A 15,938-nucleotide genomic window follows, 5' to 3' on the forward strand; every position below is an offset into this window, starting at 1 on the left:
GGTGGAGAGGAGACTTGGCAGGGATAAGAGAGCCACTTGAGAGCACTGAGACCTACATAGAATTAGAAGGCTTTGGAATACACCCATGAGGTCACATTTACCATAACGAAGGTAAATCAAATGTTCAGCTGTCTTGATTGGAGAGAGAAACAGGATAAGCAATGAACGGTTAGAGAAATGATGGATAGATGGCAGATGGCACACACAAACCTGGGCCAGTTGTGAGCTTATCTCTGCCTAGAGGGCGAACAGACCATTACATAGTCTGTGGCCTGCCAGATGAGATCAATCAATTACAAAAAATAATGGAAAGATAAAAAAAGGAGTGAGATATCCATATAGATTTCATGTCTTTTTTTATATGTTGGTGCCCTTCACAACAGATGTGGTATAAAATCTTGAATTTATAGCTGGAATGCAATAAAAACAAATAGTATTGGGGCAAAGCAATTTTCAGACCCAGGATTGTGGTGTCACCCAACTCACACACCCATACCTGTTGCATTCCTCCGTCATACCATGCTGCTTACTGCTTCCGGACAAATGGAGGTAGACACGTACGGATGGTAAACATAAGAGAAGACACAAAAGACATGGTGTAGTGAGACGCATGTAGTGGAATATGAACATGGGATACACACAAATGGATGCAAGAACACGAATGAACATAGACGGGGAGGTGCACGGAGAAGAAACAGAGATGAGCGTGAGGGGATAGGAAACAGCATGTGTGAATGTGGTCCCAGTGCAAAGCTGAATATTACAGTCCTCTCCATGTACTGAGGATCATATCAGATCAGCTCCTTTACTTTAATCAGATCCTTTACGTGTAGATTATGTACTGATATGAAAGTGTAGTAAAGCAAGATAACACCAAAGGTCCATCAAAGCAACACATGAGTCCATAAATAAACACATATGCTCTCACAACTGCAATAAAGCGGACCTTAGCAGGCGGAAACCTGCGGCCTTTTTCTATAATACACAACAACACATCCACTAAGAAAACATGCAAGCACACAGCACGTTCACACGACAAACACTCACTCAAAATGCACCATAAGATAAGAAAACTGTGTCAGTAGAAGTAATGAGGACCTAAAAATGAAGGGGGAAAAAGGAAAAGGGAGGTAGACGCACAGGGATAGAGGAACCATGAAAGGCAGCAGCACCTGAAGAGGATGCCAAGACAGTAGGAGGTCTGGAAAAGGGACAGTGGCGAATGGAGGAAGATGAGAGGAGGATCAAAGAAGAGGACAAGGGGATAAGGAATGAAGGTGCCAGTTTAAATTAGGATTTAAGAAAATGCCCTCGCAACCTATTCTATAGGTGAAGCCTGTTTTTATCAGTATTTTAAACTTGCAAATGGTCCAGTAGCCAATATTTTGTTTATCAGTTTTGTCATGCTGTACACTGCTGGCGCAAAAATCATGGCGCCTGGGCTCGAACGTGGCTATACCATGCCAAAACATACTGCCAAGCGTTATGTTAAAAATAGACGGAAACATGTCTGCCTAAGTTGGTTTGTCAACAACAAATATCAACACAAAAAATATTAATGGAGAGAAATTTTTAGAAATGATCAGCGCTTACAACCCTAAGAGCACGAAGATGAAAAGTGGATGAACGAATTTAAAAAAAAAAAAAAAAAAACCAAAGGAAAAAAACACTGTACTGGCTTGTATGGGTATTTTTATACCTGCAGAACTGGGTTAGGGCTGTGATCCATTGCAAGTGTTGGAACGCCAAACAGACTGCAGCTGCTGTCTTGCTCAACAGAGAAAGCTAAAACCTTTATACTTTACTTTAAAGATAACAAACGTCTGATACTGAAAACATAGCTTTTTGTCAGACAAGATTATATTCTCTGTCATTTGAAAGCAAGTAACTCTCATGTGGGACACCGTCCCTCTTACTTGACATTGCTTCTGTGTGTGTGTGAACACAAACTGTTGCAATCTCTCTGTTTTTTTCTAGCGGAGAAGCCGAGGCTCCTTTTAGCTTTACACACCAAATAAAAGTGTGCCCTTTTCAATACACCTATGTGCAAGAAAGCCAAATGCCCTTTAACATGTACTGATTATCTACCAGCTGGAAGAGCTGGCATAACGTAAAAGACATAGAAACAATTGTATCTCAAGTTGGAGACTCGCTACATATGCGGCCATTTCTCGACAATCCTCGTTTCTTTGATCGTTTCGAGCTGAAGAATAGCCAATGAGGATGGGAGATGTTATGAATTAATGATGAATTCAAAGTGAATGCTAAGAGGGCTGTAGAAAGCAACATGGGAAATAAAAATATGGCATATAGCTAACTTACAATACAGTAACGCGCCGTGGCTGTGACTGTCAATGCACTGGCTGTGACTGTATCATCTATTATAGGAAACACTATATATGCAAAATGTGACTTCCTGTAGCTAAAAGAGAAAAATGGAAATGAGCAAGGAGCAAAGAAGTCAAGGAAGGAAAGGGAGGATTGCATCTCGATGCCCAAAGTTAAAATGTTAATTTGGTCTCGACCTTTTAGAACTTATCTAATGTCGATGAGAGCCAGCAGGAGCACCGGCATCCACCCACGAGCCTTCTGCAGTCAAACTCTACACCCCTAATTATGTTAACCTGCTACTCAAATATATTAATAAGTGACCACAGATAGGGTGTTTGCGGCTGAAAGCTTGGAGAGCGGGGAGGTGCAGGAAGGAGAGAGAAAAGAGAAAAATGATGGGGCGACTAAAGCGACAGAGGTGAAGTGAAACAGGTACTAGAAAAAGAGAGCGAGACAGAGGGGAGGACGGCATATGAGGAGGAGAGAAAGAGCCAAGAGGCTCTCTTGTCATTCATTACAGATAAAAGCAGTTATAGGTCAGCGGACGACACACGCATGCAGGATTGCATGCATGATGTGGCACACACTTGGCAAGAAACACACACTCACACACACACCACTAGATGCTTTGTCCACCTAAAGCCTCCCTTCCAACTTGTCACTGAACAGCAGAGTATTGCTTTCATCTGCCTTTCAATGTATAGTAACGGACTCCCTCTTTTCCCCTCTGTCATGTTTCCTCAATTTTCATCCCACTTCGTCTTTACCCTCGCTCCCATCTTGTCTCTTTTTCTTGTCTGAAGTTGAACCCTTTCCCACTGCTCTCTCCACCTCTTATTTCCTTCACACGGATTCATACCTGGCTTTTCATCTCTCTATTTTGTTTTCCACCATAACTCCTTTATGGAGTTACAAACGCAAAACTAAAAACGATTGTGCCTTTGAGGTTTTAGTTTTTAAACTCTGGCACTCCAGCTACTACGGCTTAAGATCTCTAGATAGTGAAACGGCAGCTTTATATTCACTTGCTCAAACTGTGTTTAGTTATACATTTTTAGATAAATATCAATATCAACCGTTGTTAATATTTACTGGAGCTCTCAAACACACACACACACACACACACACACAGACGCTTTAGTCTTCTATCACTTTTCTTCGTAATTTCATATTCTTTCTTCATTTCCTTTGTCCTTTACTTGACAGATACTCCTGGTTTTCTTTACTCTTCATCCTCTCTCGCACCCTTTTATCCTGCCTCCTTCCTTTACCTCCTCTGTCACTCTTTCTCTCGGTCTTCTCAAATCCTTCTTTGTCCATTTTCTTCACGTTCACCCCCACCCGTCTCCTCCCCTCCTGTCCTGCAGTTCCCCCTCCCGTCAACTCCGGTGTACCCAGTGTCATTGTACAGATAATTATTTATTAACGTGTTTATATCACCACCGCCCCTGTCTGTCTGTCGCTGCCATCTGTGCCCAGTTAGGTGCCCGCCTCCCTGTGCTGTTATGCCCTGCCCGGGGGGAGAAAGCCATACATGAGGACACAGATCAGAGACTCCCACACAAACACAAGCACACTCTCTCCGTCTCTGTTCCTCTTTCTTAGATGCACAGTCCCACACACAAGCACACCTTCTGCTGTCAGCCCCCACTCTCCCCTGCACTGCCCCTGGGGCCAGGTGGGGTTAGCCTGGATGAGAGGCACGCAGCAGTAGCCACCACAGTCCCTTCTGTCCCGTCCTGCTTGCTTTGTTCCCTTCTGTCAGCACTATGTATAGAGAGAGGCGGTGGTGGTAGCAGCGGTGTTACCTTGATAAAGTTATTTAGAGGACGCGAGAGGAAGGCGCAGTCAAGGCACATAAGTGAACTAACTATGCATCGCCTGGGAATGTTTCATCAAGCTTTGAGGGGCATACAAAGCAAGTTAAATTAATTGTATTGTTGCCTCCTGCTCTTGGAATACTTTTAAGAAAGCTGTGCTGGGAAACTGCAAATAGCTTCTTAATGCACAGACACAGGAAGTTATGTGGGTGACAAACTACAGGGGAGAAAAAAACAACACAAAGTAAGAAAGGCCAAGAACTACTTCAGTGCACTCTGTGATTGATTTTACTAGGCCTCTTGACAAGTCATAGGACAAAGGTGAACTCTCAGGACAACATCGTATTGATTTGCACTTCCCTCTACGGAGCAAGTGTACCCAAAACATGGCACCAAAATGCCCTTCACAGCATAACATAACAATCAGATAACATCAGTGTGTGTAAGGTTTAAGGGTTTGATTTTCTTCTTTAATATGTCGCCCAACTGGAAGTTGCCTTCACCCAGACAAACTGGCACAAAGCCTTCAGAGTTTTTATCGAATATATCGTATGGCACAGTGACGTATCATATGCTAACGTACCCTAACCCAATCTCGAAGGATTTAAGGATTTGACTGCGTGCCATTCTCACTCTGCTGTAACATGACAGAATGAGGGAGGAGGAGGAGCACAATGAGAGAGGAATGAAAACGGCCGAGAGGGATAAATGAGGAAACAATGAGAGGAAAGGAGATGTAAAGATAGAGGGACAAAGAGAAAAGCCTCTGGGACTGTAAAAGGATTGTGATCATGCATCTTGGATCTCAATAAGTAAACAGAACAAATGTTCTCCATCTCTTCTCCTCCTTCTCTGCTCTTCTCGCAAGCAGTTCCAAGTCCCCCGCTGTCCGTTCCCTCAACATGATCTCTATCTGTTGGCTTCTCCACTTCTTGGCAGACGTTCTCCGTCACCCCCTGCACTCCCCATGGCAGCTTTCGATCATCCCCTCCGTTTTGCTCCACATCTCACTGCATTTCTATAGTTATCACTGCGTTTGTATTATTCGTTTTCTTTTCATTCCCACTTCTGTCTGACAAATGGCGTACACATGTTGGTAACTTTCTGTATGAGTAGAAAGCTGGGAGGTAGGCTGCCAGAGGAGGTGGTCTTGGTGGCCTCCATTAAGGAGCAGAGAGGAGTGTGGATACTTCCTCAGGGAGAGTGCTTCATTAGCGTGAATGGTACACAGGAGAGCATGTAGAAACTGTGTGTATATGTGTCTGTTTGAGTGCCTCTGTCTATAATTAGGAGTCACAGTGAGTAGCACTGTGGATCACAGTTAGATAAGTGCTCTGGCAGCTAGCCAGCATTGGAGATTAGCTCATGCGTGCGCACACACACAAGCATGCACAAAGACAGCCCCCACTTCTTTAGCAGTGCTGTGTGGTTGGTGGTTGGGGGCTTCAGCCTTCTCTGAAAAGTACCACCTGCACATGGACGGGCCCACTTGGAAGTATCCAGTTTTAGCTTGACAATATCTGTCGCTAGCTGGAAACCACATCCACAGATAAACCAACCCACCTGCGCTTTCTCATCTCCCTTTCTCATTTTAGGTAGTCGAAAAGGGACATGCAATAGGAGCCCAAAATAGTGGATCAAAGATGTGACACAGCCACGTATGCGTGCAAACGCACTGAAACACTCGAAAAAGGGACTTTTCTTCTTTTAACCTCGGGACAGCTGAAGGCACCTGCGTGCTGTGTTGTTGGTGCTATAAAAATGCAGTCTTCCTATGTAGCTGTCTGCTACCACTCAGATATGTACTTTATGCACTCTTGTTCATATTTGTGATGTTGCTGCTGGTAATTTTGAACAGAAAGCACTTCTTTATAGTGGAGTGAAAGCAAGTTTTAAAAAACACAAGATGAGAAGTGTAGAGGATTTTTAGTTGGCGCCAACCTTTAAACCAGTCAGCCGTCACTTTGTTCATATAGGTGGTTTGACAAACTCACACACATACTCCACAAAGACAACACTTCCTCCAACATGCAACCTCCACCTGGGTAGAGAAACCTTTCATCTTAATGTGACTGCCACTGGGCAGGCGGGCAGGCTCAAACACCCCCACGCACATTCATGCACTCCCTCTCCATCGCTTTCACTCTCTCCACCTGCTGCCCCTTTTCGCTATGTTGATGTCAGCGCAGCAACCGCACACACATTAACACAAGTACTAACTCTGCTAGTTGACTAGTAAATGCAGATGTATGTTTTACAAGGCACTTAATCACAAAGATTCAATGTATTTACAATTCAAATGAAGTCATGGAAGCATTGTTTCTCCTGCAGACTCTTTTGCTCAAGCCTTTATGAGACGCTGCAAAACATTTCATCCTAATGTCATTGTTTACAACTTCAGTCAGAACTTTAAAACTGCGCATTTGATATAGTGCCTCTGACATCATCTCCAGTTTTATTCTGCCTCTGCTTCAGGTTTATCACTCAGTGCCATGCTGAGCTCAGAGTGAGTGGTGAATGAGTGGGAACCGATACACATGATCCCTTCTAACATTTGCTAAAACATTCAAACTGTAAATAGAAACATTTCCTTACCTATATTAAATAAGGTAATAAATACTGTGCAGCGTGACTCAATTTATGTTAGTCCTGTAGGTTTATTTACATTTTTAGTCGACATGCTGTTTGTTATGTACTCGAATATAGACAGTTCTGTAGTGTAGACGTTCAGTTGAACAGGAACCAAAAAAGTTAGATCTCCAACTACCAAAACATAAATATGAACATTGTGTACTGTATTTTACAAAAAAAGCTGAAAATAATAAATAAAATAATAAAGCATGCTATTAGTTTGGGGTTATGGTGCCAAATTGCATTTATTTACTTGCAGTCTTGAACAGAAAATTAGTTTTAGTGGTTGAATGCTTTGAGTGATTAATTTCAGACTTCTCAGAGAAGTCCAGTGTGCCGGCTCAAATTTGGGTATAAAAACTTTAACTTAGTTTGCTATCCTAACAAATAACAATATTTAGATAGATTTATTCCTGTACTTGTGCTTTCTTGTTTTTATTGCAGTTAAATTACATTTTTCATAATTGCAGATGATTATATTTCAGCGAACCTCAGGAATATTAAATCAGTTTAACTTAAAGTTAAGGAAAGCTCACTTACTGTGAAGTTGTATAGTTACACTGGGAAGTTTTTGCAAGACCTGCCTCCCAAAAATTTAAGGTCTTTTCCACCAAAGCACCTAGTGGACATTAGGAGAACTGCATTAAGAGGAATCTGTGCCTTTAGCCTCCTCCGTTTTGGTTTCCACTTGGTTTCACCTTGCAAATGAGGTTTAGCTCATTATGTTGTTTTCACTGCAACAGGTCCAGAAGTGACTAATAATTCAACATCACAGCATTACTGTCAGTCCTTGAGGAGTTTAATAAGAGAAAAAAAGAATCATCACCACGTGCACATTAGCACACAGGCACACACAAAAATAATGAGGTATTCTTGCAGCAAATCTGTATGTTTGGGTAAAAATAACTACACACACAGAGGCAAACAACCGTATGCACATACAAAGACGTGGAAGTGTGTAGGTGCCCTTGCATAAATGGGGCACCGATGGCTTTTACAGTCTCTTTGTGCTTTAACCTTCAAACACGGAGGTTATTTACCTCAGAAGCAACAAAAATGGTTCCTTTGTAATTGATGGTTAACATAAGACGTGTCCTTGAAGACTCGAAGGTCTTCATGTGCAAGCGTTATACTGAATCAATGCCTGTGTCTATCAAGGCTTGTGTGTATGTTATGTAATGCCAGAGTGGGATGAGTAGAGAGGGGAGGGAAGGATGAAGCCTGTCTGGGGAAGGTCACAGGTCACAGGCGTCAATAAAAGGCTTGCATATTGTGACAGCTGGGATCGCAGTTCATAGTGCAATGACGGGGAGGGTTAAAGTTCACACAAGAGCAGGAGAAGAGAGACTGGGACACTACATTCAATGGTGCTCTGAATCCTAAAGCATGCTCAACTATAGTACAGTGCAGGAAGGTAGGCAGGGAATACACTTTAAAAAACAAAACACACAAAAAAACCCTACTTTCTTTAGGTCCCCAGAGGCATTTTCACCTTGGGAAGTTCCTGAACTTCCCTGCAACATAATATTTTCTGTGCAGCGACTAACTTTACAGCATGTACACTTTTCATACAGCTCGCGTGGAAGTTGAAATGAAGTTGATAAATCTTTTGAAGTGAAAACACTTAAAGAATATTTGATAAAGTGGTCCACTTTGAACAGTTTTTCACTTTGTGGACATCTTATGGGTTGTTAATTTGTTGGGATGGCACGTCCCATTCTTTAAAGCGCTTTACAGGGAAAATAAGACCCTGTAAATAACATGTAGATACCGAGAAAAGATAGAGATTTAGATTTCTTCAAATGGGCTAAACTCATGATTTGGCACTTGAATGCTTTGTGAACTTAGAAACGGGGACTACACTGCACACTGTTCAATATCTGAAACCATGCCATTTGTCAAGCTCATCAGCTTATAACAGAGATGATCTGCACCATCGAATTGCAGTATAAGAGAAATTATCTGTACCACTGTCTTCTGCTTGAACAGATTTTTCCCACTCTGACATAAACCACAGAAAATATTACATTGGCTTTTTCAGTGAACTCCAACAGACAGAGCAGCTCAGTTACATTGATTTAAACAAGAAAAGAGATGATCTTGGAGCCAAGATCTTTCTCGGTCACCATCCCTTTTAGGCAGGATTGATTCACATAGGTATAATAAATAGGCAGCATTCTTGTCTACATTACAGTACAAGGCAGTGCAGGTGGCATTCATCATCACACGGAGGGTCTCCACACTGGGGCTTGATTGATTCTTAGAACTGGCTCAACGCACTATTAGCCATGATTTTACTTCACAAAACCAGCATCCATCCGCCGATCTACTTCAATCAATAGTGAGCCCGTCATTCCAGATGTGGAGTGCTCATAATATAACCGAACAGTTACGTGAGTAAAGTCAGGTTAATCAATGTAATCAGTTCTAACAGTGGATGTCAAGAACCGGATTAGCTCATTTTGTGAAGCAAAACAAGTGAAGATCAGAGTAGAGCCGTACAGATGAATCAAGCCCTAGTACCAAGATCCCCTGTGCTTCCATCTACTACATCAAGATAGACCACTACAAGACACAGTCACGTTCAGTCAGGTGATAGCAGAACACAGACACTCACTCAGTTGTCTCCTTGTTGACAAAGTAGTGCTTCCATGGGGCTTGATGCCCTGTAAACAAAAGAGATGATGACACAAAAGAACAAGCAACCAAAAAAGAAGAAGAAGGGGTCGGAGACAAAGAGGAATTGTATTTAGATCAGAAGAGGGAAACATAACTTTTAACTTCACAGCAATCCTAAAGGAGCCTCTAACACTTCCTGCCAGCTTAATATGCATGACTGTAACTTCTCATTACGTCTAAACACCGCTAACAGGTCTTTCCAAACTGAACAGGAATAGTCATTGATGCAAAGCAGCTTACAATGCTTAGAAAGCGGAATCCTTGTTCCTTCTGTTGGACCGCATCATGTCTTGCACTGCAGTTCATTTGTTCATGACTCACTCACTCATAGCGACTCTATACATGCGCACCTGATACTTTCTTTCCGACGACTCGGCAATGCGAAACGACTACACACTCGCTTCCTTTTTATACTACTGAAGAACTGTGTGGTGTTTTGCGTCAATGACATTGGTTTTTGATGAGCAGAAGAAGAAAATAGAGCTAGTGGGTGACACCACAGCAAAGTAGAGGGTTTATAAATACTGGTGCTTTGTTCTTCATGTTCCCACACAGGCTTGTTCTTTCCCGTACCCACACAGAAATTCACTTGCCAAAAACTACAAATGTTATAGCAATTCCACAACAATGTGTTTAAAGCCAAGAGACAAGGACATCATTTTTGGGCAATTGTGTAAACATGTAGGAACAATACCCAGCTAACAGCATTTCCATGGCTTTTTCCCTCCACAGTTACCTCCGTTATCCATATTAATGATGTCCCAGCTGGCAAGGTTAAATTCCTGTTACTATAATTATTTGAATTTTTACACTGTGAAACAAAATGTATGAATAAATATGATTAGTTAACACTTCTCTTAAGATACCAGAGGAAAAACACTGTCTATTTATAACATAATCTTAAAGTTTGTTATTTTTTTGTCACGCTACAGTAATTTTTTTAAATGGAGCCCAACGTGTTTTCTGTTTTGCTGACTGCATATCATTATTACTTAATATAATGGTCAGCTCAGGAGCCCCAAATGGACTACTTAATGCGTCCAGGCTTTGTAGTGGTAAAATGTTACATAATCTCCTGTTAACAAGACTTTCGACTGTTAAGGAGGCCTTAATGGTGCCAGTAAAGTGTTAGCCTCACCAAAGCTGGTTCTAAATTGTTTTATTGTTCCCTTTATTTTACTGCATTTCAAAACATTATCAAGACAGCAGATGAGCTATATAGCATTTTAGATGGTAAATGGACTGATTTTTATATAGCGCTTTTCTACTCTCCCGGAGTACTCAAAGCGCTGTATACAACACGCCACATTCACCCATACACACCCATTCACACAAGCACTCTATGCTTAGTCAGTGCTTTTTAACTAACATACACTCATACACATTCATGCTCCGATGGATGCATCGGAGAGCAAGTGGGGGTTAGTATCTTGCCCAAGGATATTTAGCATGCAGACTGAGGGAGCCAGGAATCGAACCACCAACCTTCCGATCAGCAGGTGCCTGCTCTATCTCCTGAGCTTTGTATGTGTCAGGTAAATTTACTTATTAAATTAAATTTACTTATTTATTAAACCCTTCCTTTACGACCCCCCCCCAAAAAACATATAAACTAAAAGACAAATAAATGGCTGCTTGTACTGTGCATTTATTATTATCGAGCTACTGCACACAATCTCTTCAACTTAATAAGCAGAAACAAACTCTTAGAGGTCTGACAAGATTTTATTATATACAGACCCCATACTAGAGCCTGACTGATATCTGATTTTAAAGTTCAATAACAGTTTTGTGTGTGTTTACTTATGATTCATTACCAAGATAATATAATAACAGAATATAACAAAGACTAAAAAAATATTGCCAGTCTTGGTAGCCGGGGATCGGTCCACCAGGATTATATCACCCGGCTGGCCTGGGAACGCCTGGGTGTTCCCCCGACAAGCTGGAGGAGAAGGAGGTCTGGGCTTCTCTGCTTGGGCTGCTGCCCCCACAACCTGGCCCCGGATAAGCAGAAGAAAATGGATGGATGGACTTTTTTTCAAATTTGCCCAACTTTTTGTTTGTCGCGCTCCAAAGGCGCATTACCAAAAGGGAAGCTGTAGACTGACCTCAGGTGGACAAAATATGCAACATCAATAGCTAAAACATTTTTAACTGGAAGTTATAAATGCGATACCCGTGTACTGGCAAATATTTAATATCAGCCCTGTCAATATATCAGGCGACCTCTACTCTAAGACGTGCAGCCAGCCAACCTCCGAACACATGCACCCATCATGATTTTGTTTGTCTCCATAAGTCATCTGTTCAGCTTGATCCAAAAAAAAAATACAAATAAAATCACTAGACAAATATGCCTGCACTGTGCAGCAGACTATCAGGAACCAGAAATATAAGGCCTGTCCTCTAACACCTATAAGACCCTAAACCAACAAACTGCCTGCAGTATTGAGAAAAAGGGTACCCGTCTTGGAGAGCTCAGACTTTCATCAGCTTAGTAAAACACACAAAGACTTCTTGCTTCATGGTCATTATGCCCTGCACTGTATACCTACATGTAGCCTCTTCTGCAGTTTTCTTCTGGGAGTTTTGTACAGGGACCTCAAGCCTCCACTAGAACCCTTGTAAAAACAAAAACAAACCATCTTGATTCGTGAACACCGGCTAGATGAGGGAACACTTTTCTAAGGCCTTCTTCTTTGAAGAAGTCTGGTATTTTGAGCCTTAGATTGCTCCCTAAAAAGACCAGGATGCCCACACTTCACCTCCTACAGAATCTTCTCCAGAAGACACTGACATTTAAAGTTTCTTGGCCTGCCTGGCTACAGTTTCCCCTTGTTCTGCTGATCTGCCATCTTTATCAGCCCAGCTGGTCTGAGGATTATCAGCACATGGTTAGAACTGAGAATCCTCAAAGTCAGTGGCTAAGACAAAAGTTACTCCCAACATTACCACAGAGTTTAAAACGCTCTCCGAGCTGAAAACAGAATTTAAAGTATGGAGGACTGAGTGGTTAAAGATGAGGTCTGTTACGTGTCTACATCAGCCAGGGATAGAGGAACCGGACCAGATCCTTTTTTCTTTTGTTTTAATCCAGACCTGTTGCTTAAGGTGAAGAAACCCTTATGCAGTTTGAAGACAAAAGGCTCTGAATGCTAACCAGTCCAGTGAATTGATAGGTATGATGAAGAATTACAAGAGGTACCCGTTTTCCTAAAAAGCAAACAATTCTTTGAGTTATTACCAACTCACACCAGCCTCAGGTACATGCTACTTAGTTAAGCCATTTTTCTCATCTGTATTTACTTTGTTTTAACCAATTCATTTGCTGTCTGAAGCATCTATTTTAGGCTAAACAGTTTCTTTTGAGTTGGCTGTTCTTGACTAGCCAGCTTTGTAATCTTTACAAAAGAAATATAACAAACTGTCTGCCTTTTTCTAGGAAACTACCGATCTCCTCGAGTGAATATGACTACTGATCATATTTTTGAGACAATATCAGAACACTGAGACAGGAAGTCATCTTCTATGATTTCCACATGTATATTTTCAAGATTTCTGGTGTTTGATTCACTTGATTTGCTGTTTTTTCAGCCTTGGTTGTCTGAGTTTCTATCTAGCGCACAGTTCTATCTGCCTACTGCTTATATTTTTCTCCACAGCTTGTCCCTCATTATTATCAGAGCTACTGTCTATCACCTCACTGTTATGCCTCACAATTCGTTCATTGTTCAGTGTTTTACTGTGCCCGGTGCCAGTGGGGGCCTTCCTTGTTCCACGCAGAGCTACCTGTGGGTTGCAGCTGACCAGTTTTGTGTATACCATACCACACTCAAAGAATGTCATGTTGCTACATTGACATTTTGCATTTGACTGCTAAACTCTGTGCTGGATCATTCAGATACATGAAAGGCTGTCTTTGAAAAGACTAAAAATGCTGCAGTCATGCGAGAGAAGTCACAACTGTCTCATTCATCCGAGAGCCGTATGAAACGTTCTCATGTCCCACTAGTTCTTCTGCAGCCAAGACAACCAGCTTCACCATGTATACTTTCTAACAGATAAGGGAGGCGAACCCTCCTCAGATACAGCAAGTACAACTTGGGTACAAACATTACCCAAGATGCTTAATCCGCACAGTAATTTACTAAAATAGTCTTACCTACACAAACAGGTTGATAAATAACATTTTTTTTAAAAGCCTTAATGAAAAACACCAAAGCCTCAAACTAAATCAGCAGCTTCACACACTCTAGCAGCTACTAACGCTCTCAAACTCCCAGCATGCAGTTAGAGGAGAGGAGAGGATGGACACAATCATTTGAGAGGACAACATGACTTATCTGTCAATCAAAATCAATCAAAATAACTTTTCCTTTTTTTTGACCTCCCTAAAACTCAGCAAGACATAATGCAGCCCAGTTAAAGTGGAATAAAAGAGGAACACTGTGAAAAGTTGGCCCTAAAGGTGTGCTGCTGTGGGATAGAGACCAGAAGAAACCTGTAACACAGCGTGAACAGCGACGAGGAAGGCCAAGGCAGGGTGACGGTGTAACGGTAATAAAGGAGTTGAGAGAGACGAGGGAGAGGGAGGACTGTGAACAGAGGGGTACATGGGTGGAAAGGCTGATAATAAAGATGAGAACAGAGGAAGAATAAAAGGATGTTAAGGAATGGATGAGAAACGTGAAGAGGATGGAAAGAAAATAATAAATAAAGGCAAAAGGAATGCTTGGAAGTTTATGGACAGATCAGACCGAAGAAAAGTGATGAATGTAGGAATAGGAAAACCAAAAGCAATGAAGGGGCACAAACAAGGAAGAAAAAATTAAATTTCACACAACTAAGTAAGAAGGAATATGAAAGGACAAGACGTGAGTTGGATATAAAGTAATAAAAAGAGAAGAATTTATGAAAACTATAAGTAGGACAGAAAGCTGCATCTCTCACGCTACTCCTCGTTCTCGCTTCCTTCCTTTTCTCTTTTAGCAGCACCATTACTCAGTAAGGACTAGGCTGTACAAAATGATCTACTTTACAGGAATAGGAGTCGGAGACCTACATAGTCACAATCATCACTGGACCCTCCATCCTCCGGCTTAAACTGGCATAGACGTGGAGATGCTGGAGATCCGCATTAAATACTGATTCAGGATCCCTGGCTCCAGGAAGACACGGATGGATAAGTTAGCCGTGATTGTTAGGAGCTCGCATTGAAAACGTGGGTTCGCTGAACATGATCTGTGTAACCATAGCAGTAATAGGTGGATATAAGTACAGGAATACTACACTAAAGGCTTCTTTTCCCACCGGACTCGATTGATCAATAACTCCAGACAAAAACATCCCCAGAACAAAGGCAAAGAAAAAGGATCAATGACTGCTCTGCTTTAGTTTGTACAAGTGCCGGGGAAATCATTTCACTTGGCTAAAAGGTGGCTCGAGTTTGCAAGCATCATTACCGCAACTGATCAGTGAACTGGGGACTTTGTTTTTTTCAGTCAGTCTACTATTAAATAGCTGATACGGAGAAAAACAACTTAAAGTTTTGAACACATTTTTGTGGACATGTGATGATATGCAAACAAAGATCTTTGAGGCAGTCGCTGTGAATGTCTTAATGTTGTAATTCAACCACAAGCTGAAAGAGAACAACAATGAAGAAAATATTGTCTGCTCGGTTGGTGAGGTCACAGAAGAAGAACAAACCTCTGCCCCAACCATGATACACAGCCGCTGAAAAAAAATATCAATCTGTACTTTAAAACTTAAACGCTACAGGAGACTATACGTGCTGCTTTTCTCCACAAAATTGTTTTCTCAGAAAGAACTTTAAAGGGCTGTCCCCACAGGGAGACGTGTCAGCAGAATAAACTTGTCCTTTGCTTCGGGGTTATGCACAGACATATATAAATATCTATTTCTGTTTTTGCTGCCCTGCACTGACATTAGCTGTCAGAGTTTTAGTTATTCAACACATCTAATTATGTCTAAACATTTATCTGCTAGTCTTGAGCAGCCGTGAAACCACAGAAACTGGAAAGTATGCTATTTTGAAAGCAGAGTGGTTTCAAACCTGAGTCTAACTCATAAAAATACAGGCTTGTTATGCTTTGTGACCCATTTAAACTCATGGACCAATTTCATACGGTACACCTGTTCAACTGTTTGTTGCTGTAAATACCTAATCGACCAATCACATGGTACCAACTCAATGAACTTAAGCATGTAGACGCAAACAAGACGTCACGCGAAAGTTCGACCAAACTATCAAAATGTGGAATAAAGGTGATTTATGTGACTTTGTACGTGGCGTGGTTGTTGGTGCCAAACTGGCTGCTCTGGTAAACTGCTGATCTGGGATCTTCCTGCATAGGCTGGTCAGATGAGTCTCGATTTCTGGTGCAACGCTTGGATCAGAATTGGCACACTTGATACCACATGACGCGACAGTCTGCCTGAGCAGTTCTGCTA

General features: G+C 41.7%; 1 protein-coding gene across 5 annotated transcripts in view; it reads right to left on the reverse strand.

Moving 5' to 3' along the window:
- Positions 1-15,938, reverse strand: part of ccser1 (coiled-coil serine-rich protein 1) — a 125,031-nt gene that overhangs the window by 34,212 nt on the left and 74,881 nt on the right. The window contains exon 11 of one of the 5 annotated variants that reach the window (XM_039620936.1): positions 9,400-9,448. The exons of 3 other annotated variants lie outside the window; for them this stretch is intronic. In XM_039620936.1, coding sequence (XP_039476870.1) covers positions 9,400-9,448 — 49 coding nt within the window. Of the gene's footprint in view, positions 1-496; positions 530-9,399; positions 9,449-15,938 lie in introns of all 5 variants that reach the window. One more of the 5 variants, XM_039620937.1, reaches the window with a different exon arrangement.

The sequence above is a fragment of the Oreochromis aureus genome, linkage group 12 (genome assembly GCF_013358895.1).
Source record: "Oreochromis aureus strain Israel breed Guangdong linkage group 12, ZZ_aureus, whole genome shotgun sequence".
NCBI lineage: Eukaryota > Metazoa > Chordata > Actinopteri > Cichliformes > Cichlidae > Oreochromis > Oreochromis aureus.